Genomic DNA, 15,178 nt, shown 5'->3' on the forward strand with positions numbered 1-15,178 from the left:
GGGGGGGAAAAAGACACCAAAAGAACTAGCTGCTTTTGATTGGAGTAGTGAATTTAGAAAGGTATGGCAGAAATGGAGTTCTCTCTAAAGCTTACAAAGTCTGCTTTTGTACTTTGACTCTGAAATTACTGGTGAATTTTCCCATTCCTTCACTTAACAGAGGAAAAGCTTGTTTCATGATAGCTCTACTAGAGAAGAGAGAAAACTTATAATTCTGTATCGGCAGAGAATATTTGTAGACTGTATGCAGAATGCAGGAATACTACAATAAGGAATAAGATTGAAGCAATGCCATGTTACTCCATCTCTGGATAGAGACGTGACCATCTTTTAGAAATGGTAACAGAGGACAAGAACAAAGCCAAACAAATATTAAAACTGTGTTTGTCTAAGCAAAACATGCTATGCATGTTCACAGATACTGGTATTTGACAACAATGAATTCTGTTAAATGTGTGCTTTTCTGTTCTTTGCCACTTTCTTTTAACTTAAATTTCCATTTTATAGATAATACATACAACAGTGTGTCATAGATAATGTATCAGAGTTGGCAGTGTTAAGCTTGAGATGGCAGAGATACTTAACATTGAGTGATATTAAGAAAAAAATACAGTCTATGACTAAGTTGAGGGGTGTGGATTTTGACAAAGATAGGAAAAAGGGACTTGTACCAAAGAGAAGGATGAGTTGTCTTCTGCACACCTTTCTGTAGCTTAGAGGAAGAAAATTTTAAAGAAATACCTGTGGATAGACTGTAATACTAACTGTTCAGAAGACTTACAAGCTTGAAGGTCACTGAAGTTTGAGGCTGCTTCTACGGTATTATGTGCTTTAAGATCTCTAGTGTAACAGTTCAAAGGCGGCACTAATCTCTGTGACTGCTATCATAATTTCTTTGTTCTAGTAGACTTAGTCAGGGAAGTTTTGAAGGACCATGTAAGAACTGGAGTGATTGATGTATGTAAAATAGCAGGAGCATTCAAGTTGAAATTGATCTTTATCCCTGAAGTCCTGTGACAGTTAAGTATAAATTTATTGTTCAATTGGCATTTCCCCCCATTAATAGAAGAGAAATTAATTTTGCCCTGAAGTAATGTTACCACATAACTGTGGAGGAGCCACTAGCAGGTTTCCCCAGGATCCATGCCACTGCTGCACTGAATGAATCTGTTGGAAGAAGAGGACAGCAGCAGATTGTTTTGGTGCAGCACTGCTGCTTTTTCTTCAGAAGCTGGAAGACGTCTTGTGATGCCCGTTCTGTGTGTGGAGTTGTACAGTGCAACAGAGGTCCCATAACCTTAGGATATATTTGCTGTATGTTACCGTTTACTAAAGAACCTCCAAACAAGCATGAAAATTAAGTGTAAAACATGTAACTGTTTTTTTGCAGGTTATGACATGTCCACCTTTATAAGGCGTTATAGTAGATACTTGAATGAAAAAGCATTTTCCTACAGACAAATGGCATTTGACTTTGCAAGAGTGAAGAAAGGGTAAGCAAAGTTTAGACATGTAAACTAATAGGGTTGCCTAACCTATGAAAATCTTGTTTGTAGCATTATGATTAATTTTAGTGTCTCAATGATTTCATTCTTACCTTCTTTGTTTAGCCACAGTGAAACCCAGAGTGGCTGGATTTCTTACGTATTTGTAATTTGTTAAAAATTGGACAGGGAGGAGAGGAAGTGCACTGTGAGTAGTAAGGCAAATACTGACGACTAAAGTAAGGTGCATCACAGAACTGGGAGTTTTTAGTGCTAGGTGTTAAATTTGGCTCTTATTAAATTGTGCTGCAGTGAGATTGTGTTTAGAATTTGGAGAAGAAAACACTCTGAAATTATTTTTAGGGTTATTATTATTATTATTAGGGTTATTATTATTTTAGGGAAATTATTTTTACACTCCAGACCCTTTCCATAGAAAGATTATTGCTTACAAAGGACAACTGAAATGAATACCTGAATTTTTAGCAGGCAACACAGCAAATAGTTATAGACTGTTCATGGAAAGGCTTTCTATGCGTGTTACTTCTGTTGCAGAGAACGAGGTACTACTTGAGAGTATGGCATAAAATAAGTAACAATGGTGGTATGTATTTTCAGAGGAGTTGCTATACCTGTCTGTGTCCAGAATGGAGCAATACATAACGGTGGTTGTGCAGGTTTGTGTGAGGACTGCTCTAAGACCATGGGCTGCAATTAAGGAATGCTGCATATCCATGACTGCTGTATGATCCTATTGGAGTAACAGTTCAGGACTGATAGGGCAGGTTGAAGTCAGTAGCAGTGTTATGAAGGAGTAATTGAATTAATTAGTGACCAGGAATGTTGAGCAAAGTGTCCTATGGTAAGAAGGTCTATGCCCTGATTTAAATTGTCACTGAACTGACGTGCATATATTGTGGCATGTGATGGAAAAGCCCCAAACTACAGAGTTTTCTTTTTGTCTTCAGTGACCACAGACACATCATTAAAAAGGACTCTTAGCAATGAGTTGTCATTAGTTATTCCAAACAAAGTTAATGCACAAAGGCTATCAGTTCTCTAAGTACCTCTCCAACAGTATTTTGTGTTATGTTATTAAAATGTCTCAGTGTCTTCTTTCTATAAAGAAATCAATCTCTTGCATTAGTCACTCTTAACACAAAACCCTTCTTTGTCTGCTGTCAGAGAAGGTGGCTGGATGAAGTACTTTCCAAGCCAGCTCTGGTGGTGTTGTGGGAAGCAGGAGAAACAGACAGTGCTCCAAATGTCTGAAATGGAATGGAGCAGCTTTAAGCTTAAATTTAGACAACAAATGAGTTAAGGGAGAGGGAGAGGGGAAACACCGTGACTTCTAATCTGTATTCCCTCTTGCAGGGCTGATGGTGTAATGAGAACAATGGCTCCTGAAAAGCTACTGAAGAGTATGCCAATATTGCAGGAACAAATAGATGCACTACTTGAATTTGATGTATGTTGGCTTTTCCTATATATGCAGATTCTTTTTTTTTTTTTTTCCTTCTGGTAGAGAGGATAGGGGACCAGCATAGGAAATAAGGACTCTTGAGGAATATTGTCTTGGAGCTGGGAGTTTCATCTTCTGCATCAGTTAGGGGAATAAATGGACAAAACAAGGAGACTGAAGAATTTTTTGTCTGTCTCCTGGCAACCAGCATCTCCTTGGGGGAGAGAAAAAGCCACTCAAATATCACATGTACATAGTTTGGCTTCCTGAAAACCTTCATCTGGTTTTCAACTGTAAACTGTATTGGATAAATTTTAATCTAGACTATTCATAGAAATAAGTGTCTACAGTATTATTATGATGTAATAATAAATATTTATAATACAATAATAAAGATTATAATGTAATAATGTTATGAATATTGGTGGGATTATTTATCTGCCTCAAGGAAAGAACAGGAGTCAGTTGTAGGGAGTACAGCGTAACATTGCAAAGCGGTCTTTGAAGGAATCTATCTCGGAAGTTCTATTCTTGGTGGGAAGCAAGGATACGTTCCCAAATGGAAGGCAGAGCCCACTATAGCTTTCAGAGGAAAGCCTTAGAAATACATCTTGCTAGTCTGTTTTTATTACTTAAATGGCATAGGAATTGTGATAGTGATCTTGGAAGAGGAGGTACTTTCTTTAAAAGAAAGATCTTCTGATAACTAAGCACTTATTTTTTGCCCAAGTTAATGTGAGAACTAGAAGGGTCTTGACATCATTAACCCAAGTCAATTACCTAGTAGACTACTGAGGTTTTGTTCAGCTCCACTGTGTGAACTGACATCTTTTGTCCAGTTTCATTAAAGCTTTGTTAATACCATCTCTGCCTCCCCCTTCTTTGTGACAGGTGAATTTTCCTCTTGATGGAGATACTTGTCCAGTATAGAGGACTGTTTTGGAGTAGTGAAAAAAGCCATCCTTGGTCAGCTAACTGAAACAGAAGCAGCCTTTGCTTGGTTTCATTGTGTGAAAGCTTGTATTCAGTGCTTGATTCTGTCTATAACAGTATCAGATACCTGGTGCAAGCTAAAACTTCTGATTGCATTGAATGTATCTATGAATAACTGGTATTTTATTTGTAGGTTCATCCAAATGAACTGACAAATGGTGTCATAAATGCTGCATTCATGCTTTTATTTAAAGATCTTATCAAACTTTTTGCTTGCTACAATGATGGGGTTATTAACTTACTAGGTAAGTAACCCACTGTCTATATCTCACATACCTTTAGCAAGTGAAAAACAAGTTTCAGATCTCTATCAGTTTTTTCTTACTTACGTTTCATTAAAACTTAACATATTTTTCTTGATTATCTTATTCTGAAGTGAGACAAAACTTTAAGCCATAACCTCTTACATTATTTTTCATCTGAGGCTGGATTCTCATATGCCCTTAAAATTGTACAGTCTATGTAAAGGCACTGACCACTGATGTGCCTGAAGAAATGTACAGTACTGTGTCGTCTTCCATAATTTGTCCAGGAAGGCAGCAAAGCAATTTTTGCTATTTGATTGTGTTTTTAAGATGGCCAGATTCTCTGTTGTATGTGCTGTGTGATAACCTTATGAAGTAATATACTCCTGAGGAACATTCCTGATCTGTCTGAAAGCATGACTGCCAAAGTTGGATCCTCTCCAGAACCCAACCTACCATCAGCCTACAAAGTCTGTAGGAGGCTCTGAGCATGTTCTGAAGCTCAGACAGCTTGGCATGGACACCAGCATAACACACCTTAAGCTGCTCCTGCAGAAGGCTTCGTTACTAAGTCTAAAACCAGGAGTAGCCATAAACTGCAGGAAATATAACTAACCCTGTAGAAAATGAGCTTCAACTATTAAAACTTGCAAGCACTTCAGCTGGTCTATGAAGACAGCTAAAAACTGGGATTACTTGGCCACCATGACTGACCTAAAACTCTGGATGCAACTAGAACAGGAAGAAACAGAGGTTACAGGGAGTGAACAGGCAAAAAGATATTCCTGAGCTGTAAAGCTCAGACAATTGGTTGTACCCATGGTGGTTTCATAAAAGTAAGTCCCAGGTGTTTTGGCTGAAACTATAGTCCTGGGAAACTCATGGAATAGATACAAATGTGTTTGAGTGTAACAATTGAATTGAGAGTTTGCAGTGATCTGCTACTTAAAGTGTAAGTTCAGGCTGGAATACGTGGCAGTTGTGCTTAATAATGGATATGAAACAACTTTAGAGAGCTACTCAAGTGAAAAAAGTACCATTTGTTGGAGTGAAGACAATTTGGGAGAATACTTGTTTAAGTATTCTTAATAACTTTGAGTTTTAAGTTTGGTAGCTACTTCACCTGCTTGCTTTTTATCTTTAACAACCTGGTTTACATCACACACAATGCTGCAGATGACTGGTGTGCAGTTTTCTGGTCTATATATTTAGCAGCTTAGTAAGCCCAACTTTTAAATTATGAGGACTAGGAACACCACTAGATTAATGTCCAAGTAGAAGATTGTTAATGGAATTCAATATTCTTGAAACATGATTTTCCTGAAAACTAGAGTTGCTGTTGAATGCAGAACCAATGTAAGATATCATAACTGAAATTTGCCAAATTATTTCTCTAGAGAAATTTTTTGAAATGAAAAAGGGACAATGTAAAGATGCTCTTGAAATCTACAAACGGTTTCTTACTCGAATGACCAGAGTATCAGAGTTTCTTAAAGTTGCGGAGGTAAGTGACTTCGAGTCTTCTGTAGTCTAGCGCTTAAGTATTTTGTGAATTTTTTAGCACTGATATGAAATATTAATTGCACTTGTTAAGCATCTGACTCACTGTGTATAGATGTGAGGCAGTATAGAATTTTCTGAATCTGCTTGTTCAGCTCTTTTTGAAGTAGTTAAACACTGCTTAGAACTTCCACATGTCTCCTCTGCAGCCAGACCCAGCTTTCCTGGTAACATAACAGATGACATGACTTCAACCATATCTACGTGTCTTGGAAGTGCTCTGTTTCTAGGACAGTGTTGAACATTGGAGGAAGATACAATAATTAGGCATAAAAGCATAATGGTTTTATAAGTCTGCTTTTAAAGTCTTTGCAACCAACCACAAGTTAACTGGGATGTGAGATTTTCCTGGTTTTGATCTTCTTATGTGGATAATACAAATATTACATGGTTAATTAACTCTTTTGTTGGGCTCCCATTTGTGGTAGTTGGCTCCACGGCATAAGATGCACATTTTCCATGTTTCATGCTTTATTATAATGGACAGCAGTAATAAGCTGAATAAAATGTTTGTTTCTTTACTAATTTACTTAACTATTTATGAAGGAGCCTGCTAGACTCCCGAATGGCATGTAATGTCTGAAATGAATGTTGAACTTGAGGAATGAAGTACTTTAGCCACCCATAGGTCAGCTTCACAGGACAGGGATTATAGTGACTGACTGTACTTCAGTATTAGTAGATGCAGTGGAGCTTGTTCTTCTGCAAAAGCTAAACCAACAGGCACCCTGAAGAGCCACAGTGAAGGAACAGGACAGCTAATAGAAGATTGCAGACTTTGACCTCATCTTGCTGTATTTGAAATGCTTGGAGAGAAGGGTGGAACAGCAAAGTGACTTGAACTCTAGTTTTTTTTTAAAGCTCAAACCGGGACAGTGATGTCTTCTAAGATTTGCTTACTGGCTGAATTTCAGAGAACTTCTGTAGGATCGTCAAGTATCTGGATAGAACATGTTCAGCAGTTCCCTAATGCTGTCCTGTGAGACAGCAGTGTATGACCAGGAAGTTCCACCTGACTTGCAGTATGGAGTATAAACTTTAACTGGATGGAATCAAATGTTCTTTCTTTTCCTTTTTCTCTTTTTTTTTTTCCCAAATGGATATTTAATTTGTTGGAAAAAAAAAAGATTGCTGCAGGTTGTTGCAGGTAGCTACTGGAAAGATGGGCATCAGCACTTGCTAACTTTGTAGCCTTTTTCTAAAGATAGAGTGCGTTATGAGTTGAAGAGTGTACGACAGTTTTAGTCAAAATTAGTGCCTGCTGTAGTGGAATAATGCACTTACATTTTATCTCTTCTATATCCACAGCAAGTTGGAATTGACAAAGGTGATATCCCTGATCTTACACAGGTAAGCTTCTCTTGCAGTCTTTTTGGATCAATGCAATAACTAAAAGTTCTGTAATCAGGAAGCGCACCAGGAATATGAATGTTGGTAGGAAGTCATACCACTTCATATTTTAAAGCCCTCCCTGCTTGCAAATAAGAACTGCCCAAAGCTATTTTTGAAGACAGATATAACTAAAATAATGTGACTTCCAACCTATAGTTGAAGGGTGGACTGTTTTGCTCTTGCTAAAGGACAGATTTTCGTGGTGTGTAGCTCAAGGTTGTTCTTGACTGCATAAAGATTATGGTGTGAGTTGCTTTATAAACTCTCCCTGATGCAGTCTTGGTCCAGAGATGAAATTCAGAGCAACTAGCACTACTGTCTTGGTCTAGGTACAGAGTACTTGAGGTTTGAATGGAGGAGCTGTGATTTGATTGCTGAACTATTCTGTCAGTATGCATCAAAACTTTTAACATCAAAATCCACTTACGTTGTAGCTGCTTAAATTCTGTTGTACTTGTCTGTTTTCAATATCACTTGCAAATTGGCCTGGGTGCCTGGCTTTGTGTTTAATGTGAAAGGGGTGTTTCCTTGGAGGAAGAGGCTCATGCTGAAGAGTTCACTCGTGGCAGTTTTGATGCCAGTAAAATTGGAACAGAAGAGCAGCACAAATTGCTTAACAGCTGTAAATCCTAAGTGTTCAAACCTTTTTTTTTTTAACCAACTTTTAAAGCAAGAGAACACTATGCTGTTGCTGATTTAAACCAGGCTTTCAAGAGGCTTTCAAAAACTACATGTTCATACCCTATGAATGTGTAGTTTTTGAAAGCCTCTGGTTTAAATCAGCATCAGCATCGTGGTTCTCTTGGTTAAAAAGCTGCTTAAAAATTCCAAAAGTGAGACATGTTGTGAAGGTGGAGAGTTTTAATCTTTAGGGGTTACAGATGCTATGGGACATGAAGTCTGGCTACTCTTTCAGCAGAGGAAAGCTTAGACTTTTAGCAGTGTGTGGAATACCAAACCCGATTTTAAAATAGCTGGAGTAGTATGTTCACCTAACTGTACCTCAGGGGCTCTTTTTTAACAAGGTCCAGTGAGTCATGAACTAAGTCCTTGAACCAGAAGAGCTCACCTTCTGCTTCTGCTTGTGTTGCATCAGCCTGCTGGAAAGTCTCCCTGCTGGGACTGCACAAGACCTGTTCTGCATCACCAGTCACTGCTGCACTTGCTCAGCAGCACCTTAGTCACTGCTACCAGAGGGTCCCTTTCACCTCATGAGCCAATGCTTTAAAATATAATAAAATAGTTGCTTTGGCAGGAAGGAATCTACAATGATCATCTAGACCAACCGCCTGACTATTCAGTGGTCTCCTCAAGTAATCCCTCATAGCTGTATTCTCACAAAGGCTGCTTGGACTCGCTTGCTAAGGCTGATCTGCAACATGCTCAAGATGATTGTGTATGAGACTTAGGCAGTGTATTTCAGTAAAAAGTAAATAAAAAATTAATAATAAAACTGAATTTCAGTTAATAAGTAATATATAATTGTGTAAAATATTGATAGTATATCTAAATTGCTAAAGCAAGCCATGGCAATAGTCAGCAGTATTCCACAAGAAGTTGGTTGTGTTGACAATACATGTGTGTACATACTCTCGAAATCCAAACAAGTGATCACAGTACTGAGATACAAGTTGATATCTGTCATCTTTGGACTTTCTAGTCTGGCTGCAAGGTTTTGGGGGCTGAGGAGGCATCTTGGCAGCTGAAGAGCTTAGCTTATTTTTATTTAATAGCAGTTCTTAAAGTATGTCAGTTTTGCCTCACGTAGTTAATGGGAAACGTATCTAAGGCTCCACCATGATGCTGGCTGATAGGTTAGTCTAATGTTGAAGCAATATCTAGAAGAAATTAAGCAATGTTCAGTGTCGCAATATTTATACTATAGCCTTTCTGAATATGTTGAAATCTGAATCTTAGGGTTTTTTAAGCAAATGAGAGCTTTTGCTCATCTTTTTCTTGCTGCTGGACAATTCTTGTAACTAAGTCACTTGTGTTCAGATTCTTCCTTGTGCTCAAATTAGTTGAAAATGAATAGATATGCCTATAAAAGCAGCAATGGTTAAGGTGTTTCTGCATTGTGTGTGTATGCAGTTCATATATAAACTCAAGCCATCATTTAAAGATTTTTTTGAGCATTTTAGATTTCTGTATGTATTAAGTTACCTTACTGCTCAGTTTTATTGCCAAAATTAGTATGCAAACATTGTAAATACACCTATCTGTGCATTGGTACTAGCAGGTACTAAGCCTCCTGGAACACCTGATTTTGCCACCAGCTGGTTTTCAGCATACTGTACGCAGGAGCAGCGGATAGTCTGTGTTCAAGCATCGCAGACTGACTCTTTTGATGCATATGTATACCCTGTAATTAAAGGCATTATTTATGAAAAACACTGTAGGTATTGCTGTCAGGAATTGTGGTTGATTTGAAAGAGACTGATAAAGAGAATTCTCCGTTTAAAGACTGTACCATTGATGAACTGGTAACCCTCATGAAATACTTGACTATTATATGCTACTGTATCTCTCAAGGGTTTCCTCCTTGCTTGTTGATCCTGTAGGATTCGACTTATCTAGACTCTATTTTTATGCTGAGCTAGCTAAGCACACTGTGTTTGCATTTACTTCTTTTCCTTTCTACCATTGTCACAGCAAGTGCATGCCTGGGGGTATTGCCTGACTACAAAAAGGTTGCTTAAAATAAAACCTAAGATCAGGGAGGCTTGGAAAAATCCTAGTTTTTGTAGATGTCTAAAAATAGTAATCTTTACGGATTTTGAGTTGGCTGCTGGGCTTGGTAACCTGTGCCTGGCTATCGTTGTGAAAAGAAACATCTGTAACGTTTTTTGATGTTGAGAGTCTTGAACCAAAGGTAGCTGCTTTGGCAGGCATTGGCAAGAACTCTTAGTGTGTTTTATTTAGACTGCAAATATTATCTAACCCTCTGGTCTTGAAAGAGGTGTTGGAGGTCTGACTACAACCAAAATTGAAAGGGTGACTTTAAACTTACTGCTCTTAAAATTAACCCTGTGGATGCCTGTGCTGTTGTCAATTTTAACACTGACTCAAAGCACAATCCTAGATTTAGGCTTCAGGTGCTGTTTAATAGAGGTAAATGTTTTCTCTCTGCAAACTTGGATGCAGTATTATCTTTCAAAAACTGTCTTTGCCTGAATACTTCTAGCATGGAAACCTACTGTTTTCACAGCGGTGTAAATAAAATAGCAGCATGAGCATGCACATGGTGGGCTTCAGGGAAGTTGGTGCTAGATTTCAAAGTATTAGGTTGGTGCATTGTATGTAGAAGTGTATCTTTCTCTTTGCTTTCAAGGCTCCTAGCAGTCTCATGGAGACCCTTGAGCAACATCTAAACTCTCTGGAAGGAAAAAAACCTGGCAACAAGTAGGTATATGTGTCATACTGTGTATCAAGGCATAATAGTAACGATGTGAGACCAGCTGATAGTTAGATTTGCCTCCCCCAACCTCCTTTTGTCACTTAGCTGGAAAGTAAGTGGGGGCTAAGACTAGGCTTTTACTTTCCCTTACAAAGTTGTCTTAATGAAAACTTGGGTTATTTTACTGGGGGGTTGGGGTAAAACAACACATCGAACAGCTAGACACTTTGCAAAATAAAGGAAAATTAACTATGAAAAACTCCTAGAAGGAACTGTTTTTTCCCTTCTACTAAGGCTTTTATCATCAAAAATTATTTGTTTTCTAATGGCTTTGCATCTTCTTACTAGATACTTGTCATGGCTAAGTCTACGAATGATTAAGCTAAATCTGTGTTTTTCTCTTTCACTGTTGCTTTCCTTGCAATTTAGCGAAGGGTAAGTACATATGTTTACATGTCACTCACATGAAGATGTAGTTATGTTTTTTTAAGATGGCTTGAATGCTTAGAAATAGATATCTTCAGGAAATTGTACCTAAACTGTTGCCTGCTTTTGTATGTAGCCATTAAGATATTTTTGGTCATTTCTGTCATAGCTCCAAATCTAATCAGTTCTACACCTCCTAGGACTTACCCAATTCAAGCAACCTATAGGATGGATGATATTTCAATATTGGTGCAGCTTTAACTTCAACTCCTCCTTTCATCTTTTAAATCAAAGTGGCTTTAAAAAATTGTTGTGTTATTTTCCTATCTCATAATAATGGAAGTAAACAAATGCACTGATGTACATTTTAACTTGCAATCAAGGCTCTGTCAGTTCCTGTGATTTACTTGCCTGTGGGAGAACTTTTAGCTGGGACTTTCCAACTAACTATTTCCATACTTCTAAATACCATTTTTTAAAAGTAACTCTGACTTTCTTTAAAAGACCAGTGGTCTTTGAAAATTCTGACACATCCTCAAAAGACTTATGTTAGATAACTGCTTCCATATTGTTAATTCAGCTGCTTTTGCATGCTTTTTCCTGGTGGCTCCTGTAGGCTCCAAAGCAAGACATTTGCATGCGTCTCTGCCTTTCCTCCATTTAGTAGAGCTTATTTAAAAGGCAGAATAATCCTGTGATATCAATTACTTTAAAAGATTCATGTAAGATTTGAAGTAAAAATTTGCACTCCTTGTCTAAAGTGGCACATGAAAGTCTGAGAAATGGGGAGAACATGCAATTGTGGCTATCTTCAGAAAGCTGCCATGCTTAGGTTTTGGTCTTTTTGCAGGAGTTTTGGTGACTGGAAACATAGTTTCCAAAAGTGTACTTATCTGAAACCCCCCTTTTTTTTCTAGATCTGGGGCTCCTTCTCCTCTGAGCAAGGTAAATACTGCCAATTGCTGTACTAGTTAATTTCTGTACAGGTGATATGCTTTAGAACATCTTAAGGGCATAAAGAGTTAAATTTCCATCTCCTAATCTGTCACCCAGGCCCTACCTAATGTACAAAATTGCTTCTTTTAACGGCCTTGTAAGTAATGGCCCCATAAAAGTGCTTCACTGATCTGAAGGGCTATAGTGCTTATGCCACTGCAGGATGCTGAGCAGCTTTGCCAGGATTTGATGGTCACATTTTGTGAAAATAGAAAAGATACACATATCTTTATCTCAACTTCCTTCCCCACCCCCTCCACCCTTAATCCTCATGTCAGTGAGAAACTTAATCTGTACTGTTTCTCCTCAAAATTCTTCAGTTCATATGCTGCTTTAAGAGGAAGTTCTGAGTTTTAAAACCACATTCATGTTAAGAGCTGGGAAGAAAACTTTCATCCAATATACCAAGTTTCAGAATTGACCTTTATTAGTGAGATTGGCCACCTTAGTTTAAAGCAAGAGTTACCAGTGAAACCATCTTGGCTTGAGAGTCAGCTAAACTATTGAGCTTTATGGTGTTAGTAATAGCAGTTCCTGGCATCCCTGAAGCATTGCCAGGTGCCATCGTTCCGTGTATTGTGCAGGAAAATCTCAGTGAAAACTTCTGAATCTGAGGGAGGCAGTTCAGTGGTTGATTCTACTGAAAGCTCTTAAATTTCTTTCCAAAAAAGCCCTTTAAAAAACAACAACAACAAAAACCTCTCTTGTTCAATACAGTAGCAGTTGGTGAGAACTACATGATGGCTGAGAAAGTGTTCTTACGATTTTAAGTAACCCCCTTGTTCCCCAATTTCTATGAAGAATTTGGACCACTTTAGTCTCAAATCTTAGTAAAGCCTTAAGGAGAGTCTAGAAAGCTTATATCCATGCCCTGCTAGAGTTGTGATGATGGGACACCAGTAGCAGAACTCAGAAGAAAATCACTTCATATTTTCTATTCTTTTTTCTTTCTTGGAAGTGATCAGAATTGCAAACAGTACTAAACATAGGGCGTGTTTTCATTCCTTAGGAAAAGGATCTTTCTAGCATGTGAGATGCTGTAAAAAAGGTTGTGGTGTCTTTTAGAATTAAATTGACCCTCTTAAAGGTAACTTTGATTCTTCAAGTGCACAGAAGAATGGCAATATACTCTCCTGGGTGTATGTCCTTGTTGTACTTAAGGTATCTTTATCCAGAATTGGAGCAAATGAAGCCAAATCATACTCTGAACTGTCTTTTATGTCTTCCCAAGAGCTTATCAGTTAGCACTGTTGATGGCTCTTTAAAGTCTCTTCAGTCTGAAGGTTTAGGTACACACTAACTTAGTTTCTAACCCTTTCTATTCTCCCACCATTTCTATGGTTACAGTACTAAAATGCTGTTGTGGACAAACAGGTATTTCATGCCACGAACAAAATGAAGGGTCTGGCAGATGTAGAAACAACCCCGCGAAAACAATTTGTTCCATCTTCAGGATGGTCTTAAAACTGAGAGGAGGGGGTATGCTGAGGAGCAAATTATTTTCTTGGAACTTGCTGAGATTCATGAGACTTCCTTTGACACATGGAAACTGTTAGTTAACCTAATTGGGATTTTTAAAGGCAAGTAAGGCAAATCCAGATCACAGGCTTCCGAGTTAGTTGCCTAGATGTTGGGTGAGTCTTGAACCCAAGCTTGTATGAGACTGCCTGTTGGTGTCTGCAATGGACGTTTCCTCTTGAACCAGACATTACTAAGTGGAGTCACCTCAGAGTTTCTCAAGTCCACCACCCTTTGAAAACATAGCCCAGTCTTCCTTAAATTCTTTCAAAGTGGGGAACAGCCCTCGATAGGAAGACACAATGTCAAAATTGGATTTTTAAAGTATGTGAATCTGTGCATGAGTTGTTGTGGAGAAATGCTGGTATATTGAATGTATATTTAAAATATTCCTCCAGTCTTCTCCAGCCACGACTGTTACATCTCCTAGTTCTACTCCAGCAAAAACTATTGATACATCTCCTCCAGTTGATCTTTTTGCAACTTCATCTACAGCTGCTCCAGTCAGGTGAGTTAAAAAGCATATCTGATTGACTTCGGCACCTACATCGAGCTCAGTAACACTTCTAATAGGAGGCTTGCCTGCAGGATTTTGCTTACTGTACAGGTAGTCTACATGAGTGTTGAAGGGGCTACATGATTCTTATAGATCCACATGAGCTCTAACAAAAACAAACAAAAGAAATGGTGGCTACTCTGATTTGTTTTCAGTGTAGTAGTGATGCTGTACCATTCCCAGCAAAAATTTTTAATTGAATAGACTAATGTGCAAATCCAGAGTAGTCTTTGCTACCTTCAGTATTCCGTTTCTAAAACTGCCAAATTAAAATTCCTTTTTCTTGCTGTTCAAGTCAGCTAATGAAGCACAAAAATAATTAACTTTTGGAGGTTAAAATAAAAAATAAACATTTGACCAATGAAAAAATCTGAACCTTTCTTTCAAGACAGAACCAGAAACTGCCGTTGCTCATCGTAATGAGCAACAGTGAAAGGACTCTAGACATGTAAAAACTCTAAAAAAGCTTGAACCAAAAGTCTGAAGACATGACTAACTTCAGTTAATTGTCACATGAAATACTTCACTGAAGAAATAGCTTGTATTGTTTATTATTTAAATGTTCTAAATGAACAAGACCTTGTTTCCTAAGCAAATGTCTGAATGGCTTAAGCCATAGAAGAGAGTTGGCAAAACTTCTTCCTAATGCCTGTTTATTGCCTGGAATTGCAGGTTTCTTACTTCCTGACATGGCACAATGAAATAGAAGGTAGCTGTTTCCAGTCGCAGCAGCTATTTGCTCTATTTTTAGGGAACACCTGGGACTTTAGGTTTTGGTTTGGTGGCCTTTGTTTCTTTAGGATTGTAAAAGTCTCACAGATCTGCTACAATGTCATTATCAAGTAATGGAAGTAAGTTAAGGTCCCATCCTGGGGTGTAATGTTTTCTTGGCACTTAGTTCAGTAGAGATGCTTATGGCTACTCTTCTAATCCTAAGACTCTCAATGTTTTCATCAGTCAAACTAAGGGTAGTTCCTACAATTCAGTCATTATTTTTTTTTAAAATTGATTAAAATTGACAAATTCATCCTGTATTTAATATCCCTCTTCCTTTGCTTGACAGCTCTTCCAAACCATCTAGTGATCTTCTGGATCTTCAGCCAGATTTTGCCGCTACTGCGCAGGCGGCTCCAGCAGCCCCTGCAGCTG

The 15,178-nt window shown here is 38.1% G+C and overlaps 1 protein-coding gene across 1 annotated transcript in view; it reads left to right on the top strand.

The window, feature by feature from the left end:
* SNAP91 (synaptosomal-associated protein, 91kDa) overlaps positions 1 to 15,178 on the top strand; it is a 50,177-nt gene that overhangs the window by 1,873 nt on the left and 33,126 nt on the right. The window contains exons 3-12 of the mRNA XM_010145462.1: positions 1,391 to 1,493; positions 2,859 to 2,952; positions 4,073 to 4,184; positions 5,582 to 5,688; positions 7,053 to 7,094; positions 10,468 to 10,538; positions 10,963 to 10,968; positions 11,877 to 11,904; positions 13,872 to 13,981; positions 15,093 to 15,174. Of these exons, the coding sequence (XP_010143764.1) occupies positions 1,391 to 1,493; positions 2,859 to 2,952; positions 4,073 to 4,184; positions 5,582 to 5,688; positions 7,053 to 7,094; positions 10,468 to 10,538; positions 10,963 to 10,968; positions 11,877 to 11,904; positions 13,872 to 13,981; positions 15,093 to 15,174 (755 nt within the window). The remainder of the gene's footprint in view (positions 1 to 1,390; positions 1,494 to 2,858; positions 2,953 to 4,072; positions 4,185 to 5,581; positions 5,689 to 7,052; positions 7,095 to 10,467; positions 10,539 to 10,962; positions 10,969 to 11,876; positions 11,905 to 13,871; positions 13,982 to 15,092; positions 15,175 to 15,178) is intronic.

This window comes from Buceros rhinoceros, unplaced genomic scaffold, assembly GCF_000710305.1.
Source record: "Buceros rhinoceros silvestris isolate BGI_N320 unplaced genomic scaffold, ASM71030v1 scaffold18881, whole genome shotgun sequence".
Taxonomy (NCBI): Eukaryota; Metazoa; Chordata; class Aves; order Bucerotiformes; family Bucerotidae; genus Buceros; species Buceros rhinoceros.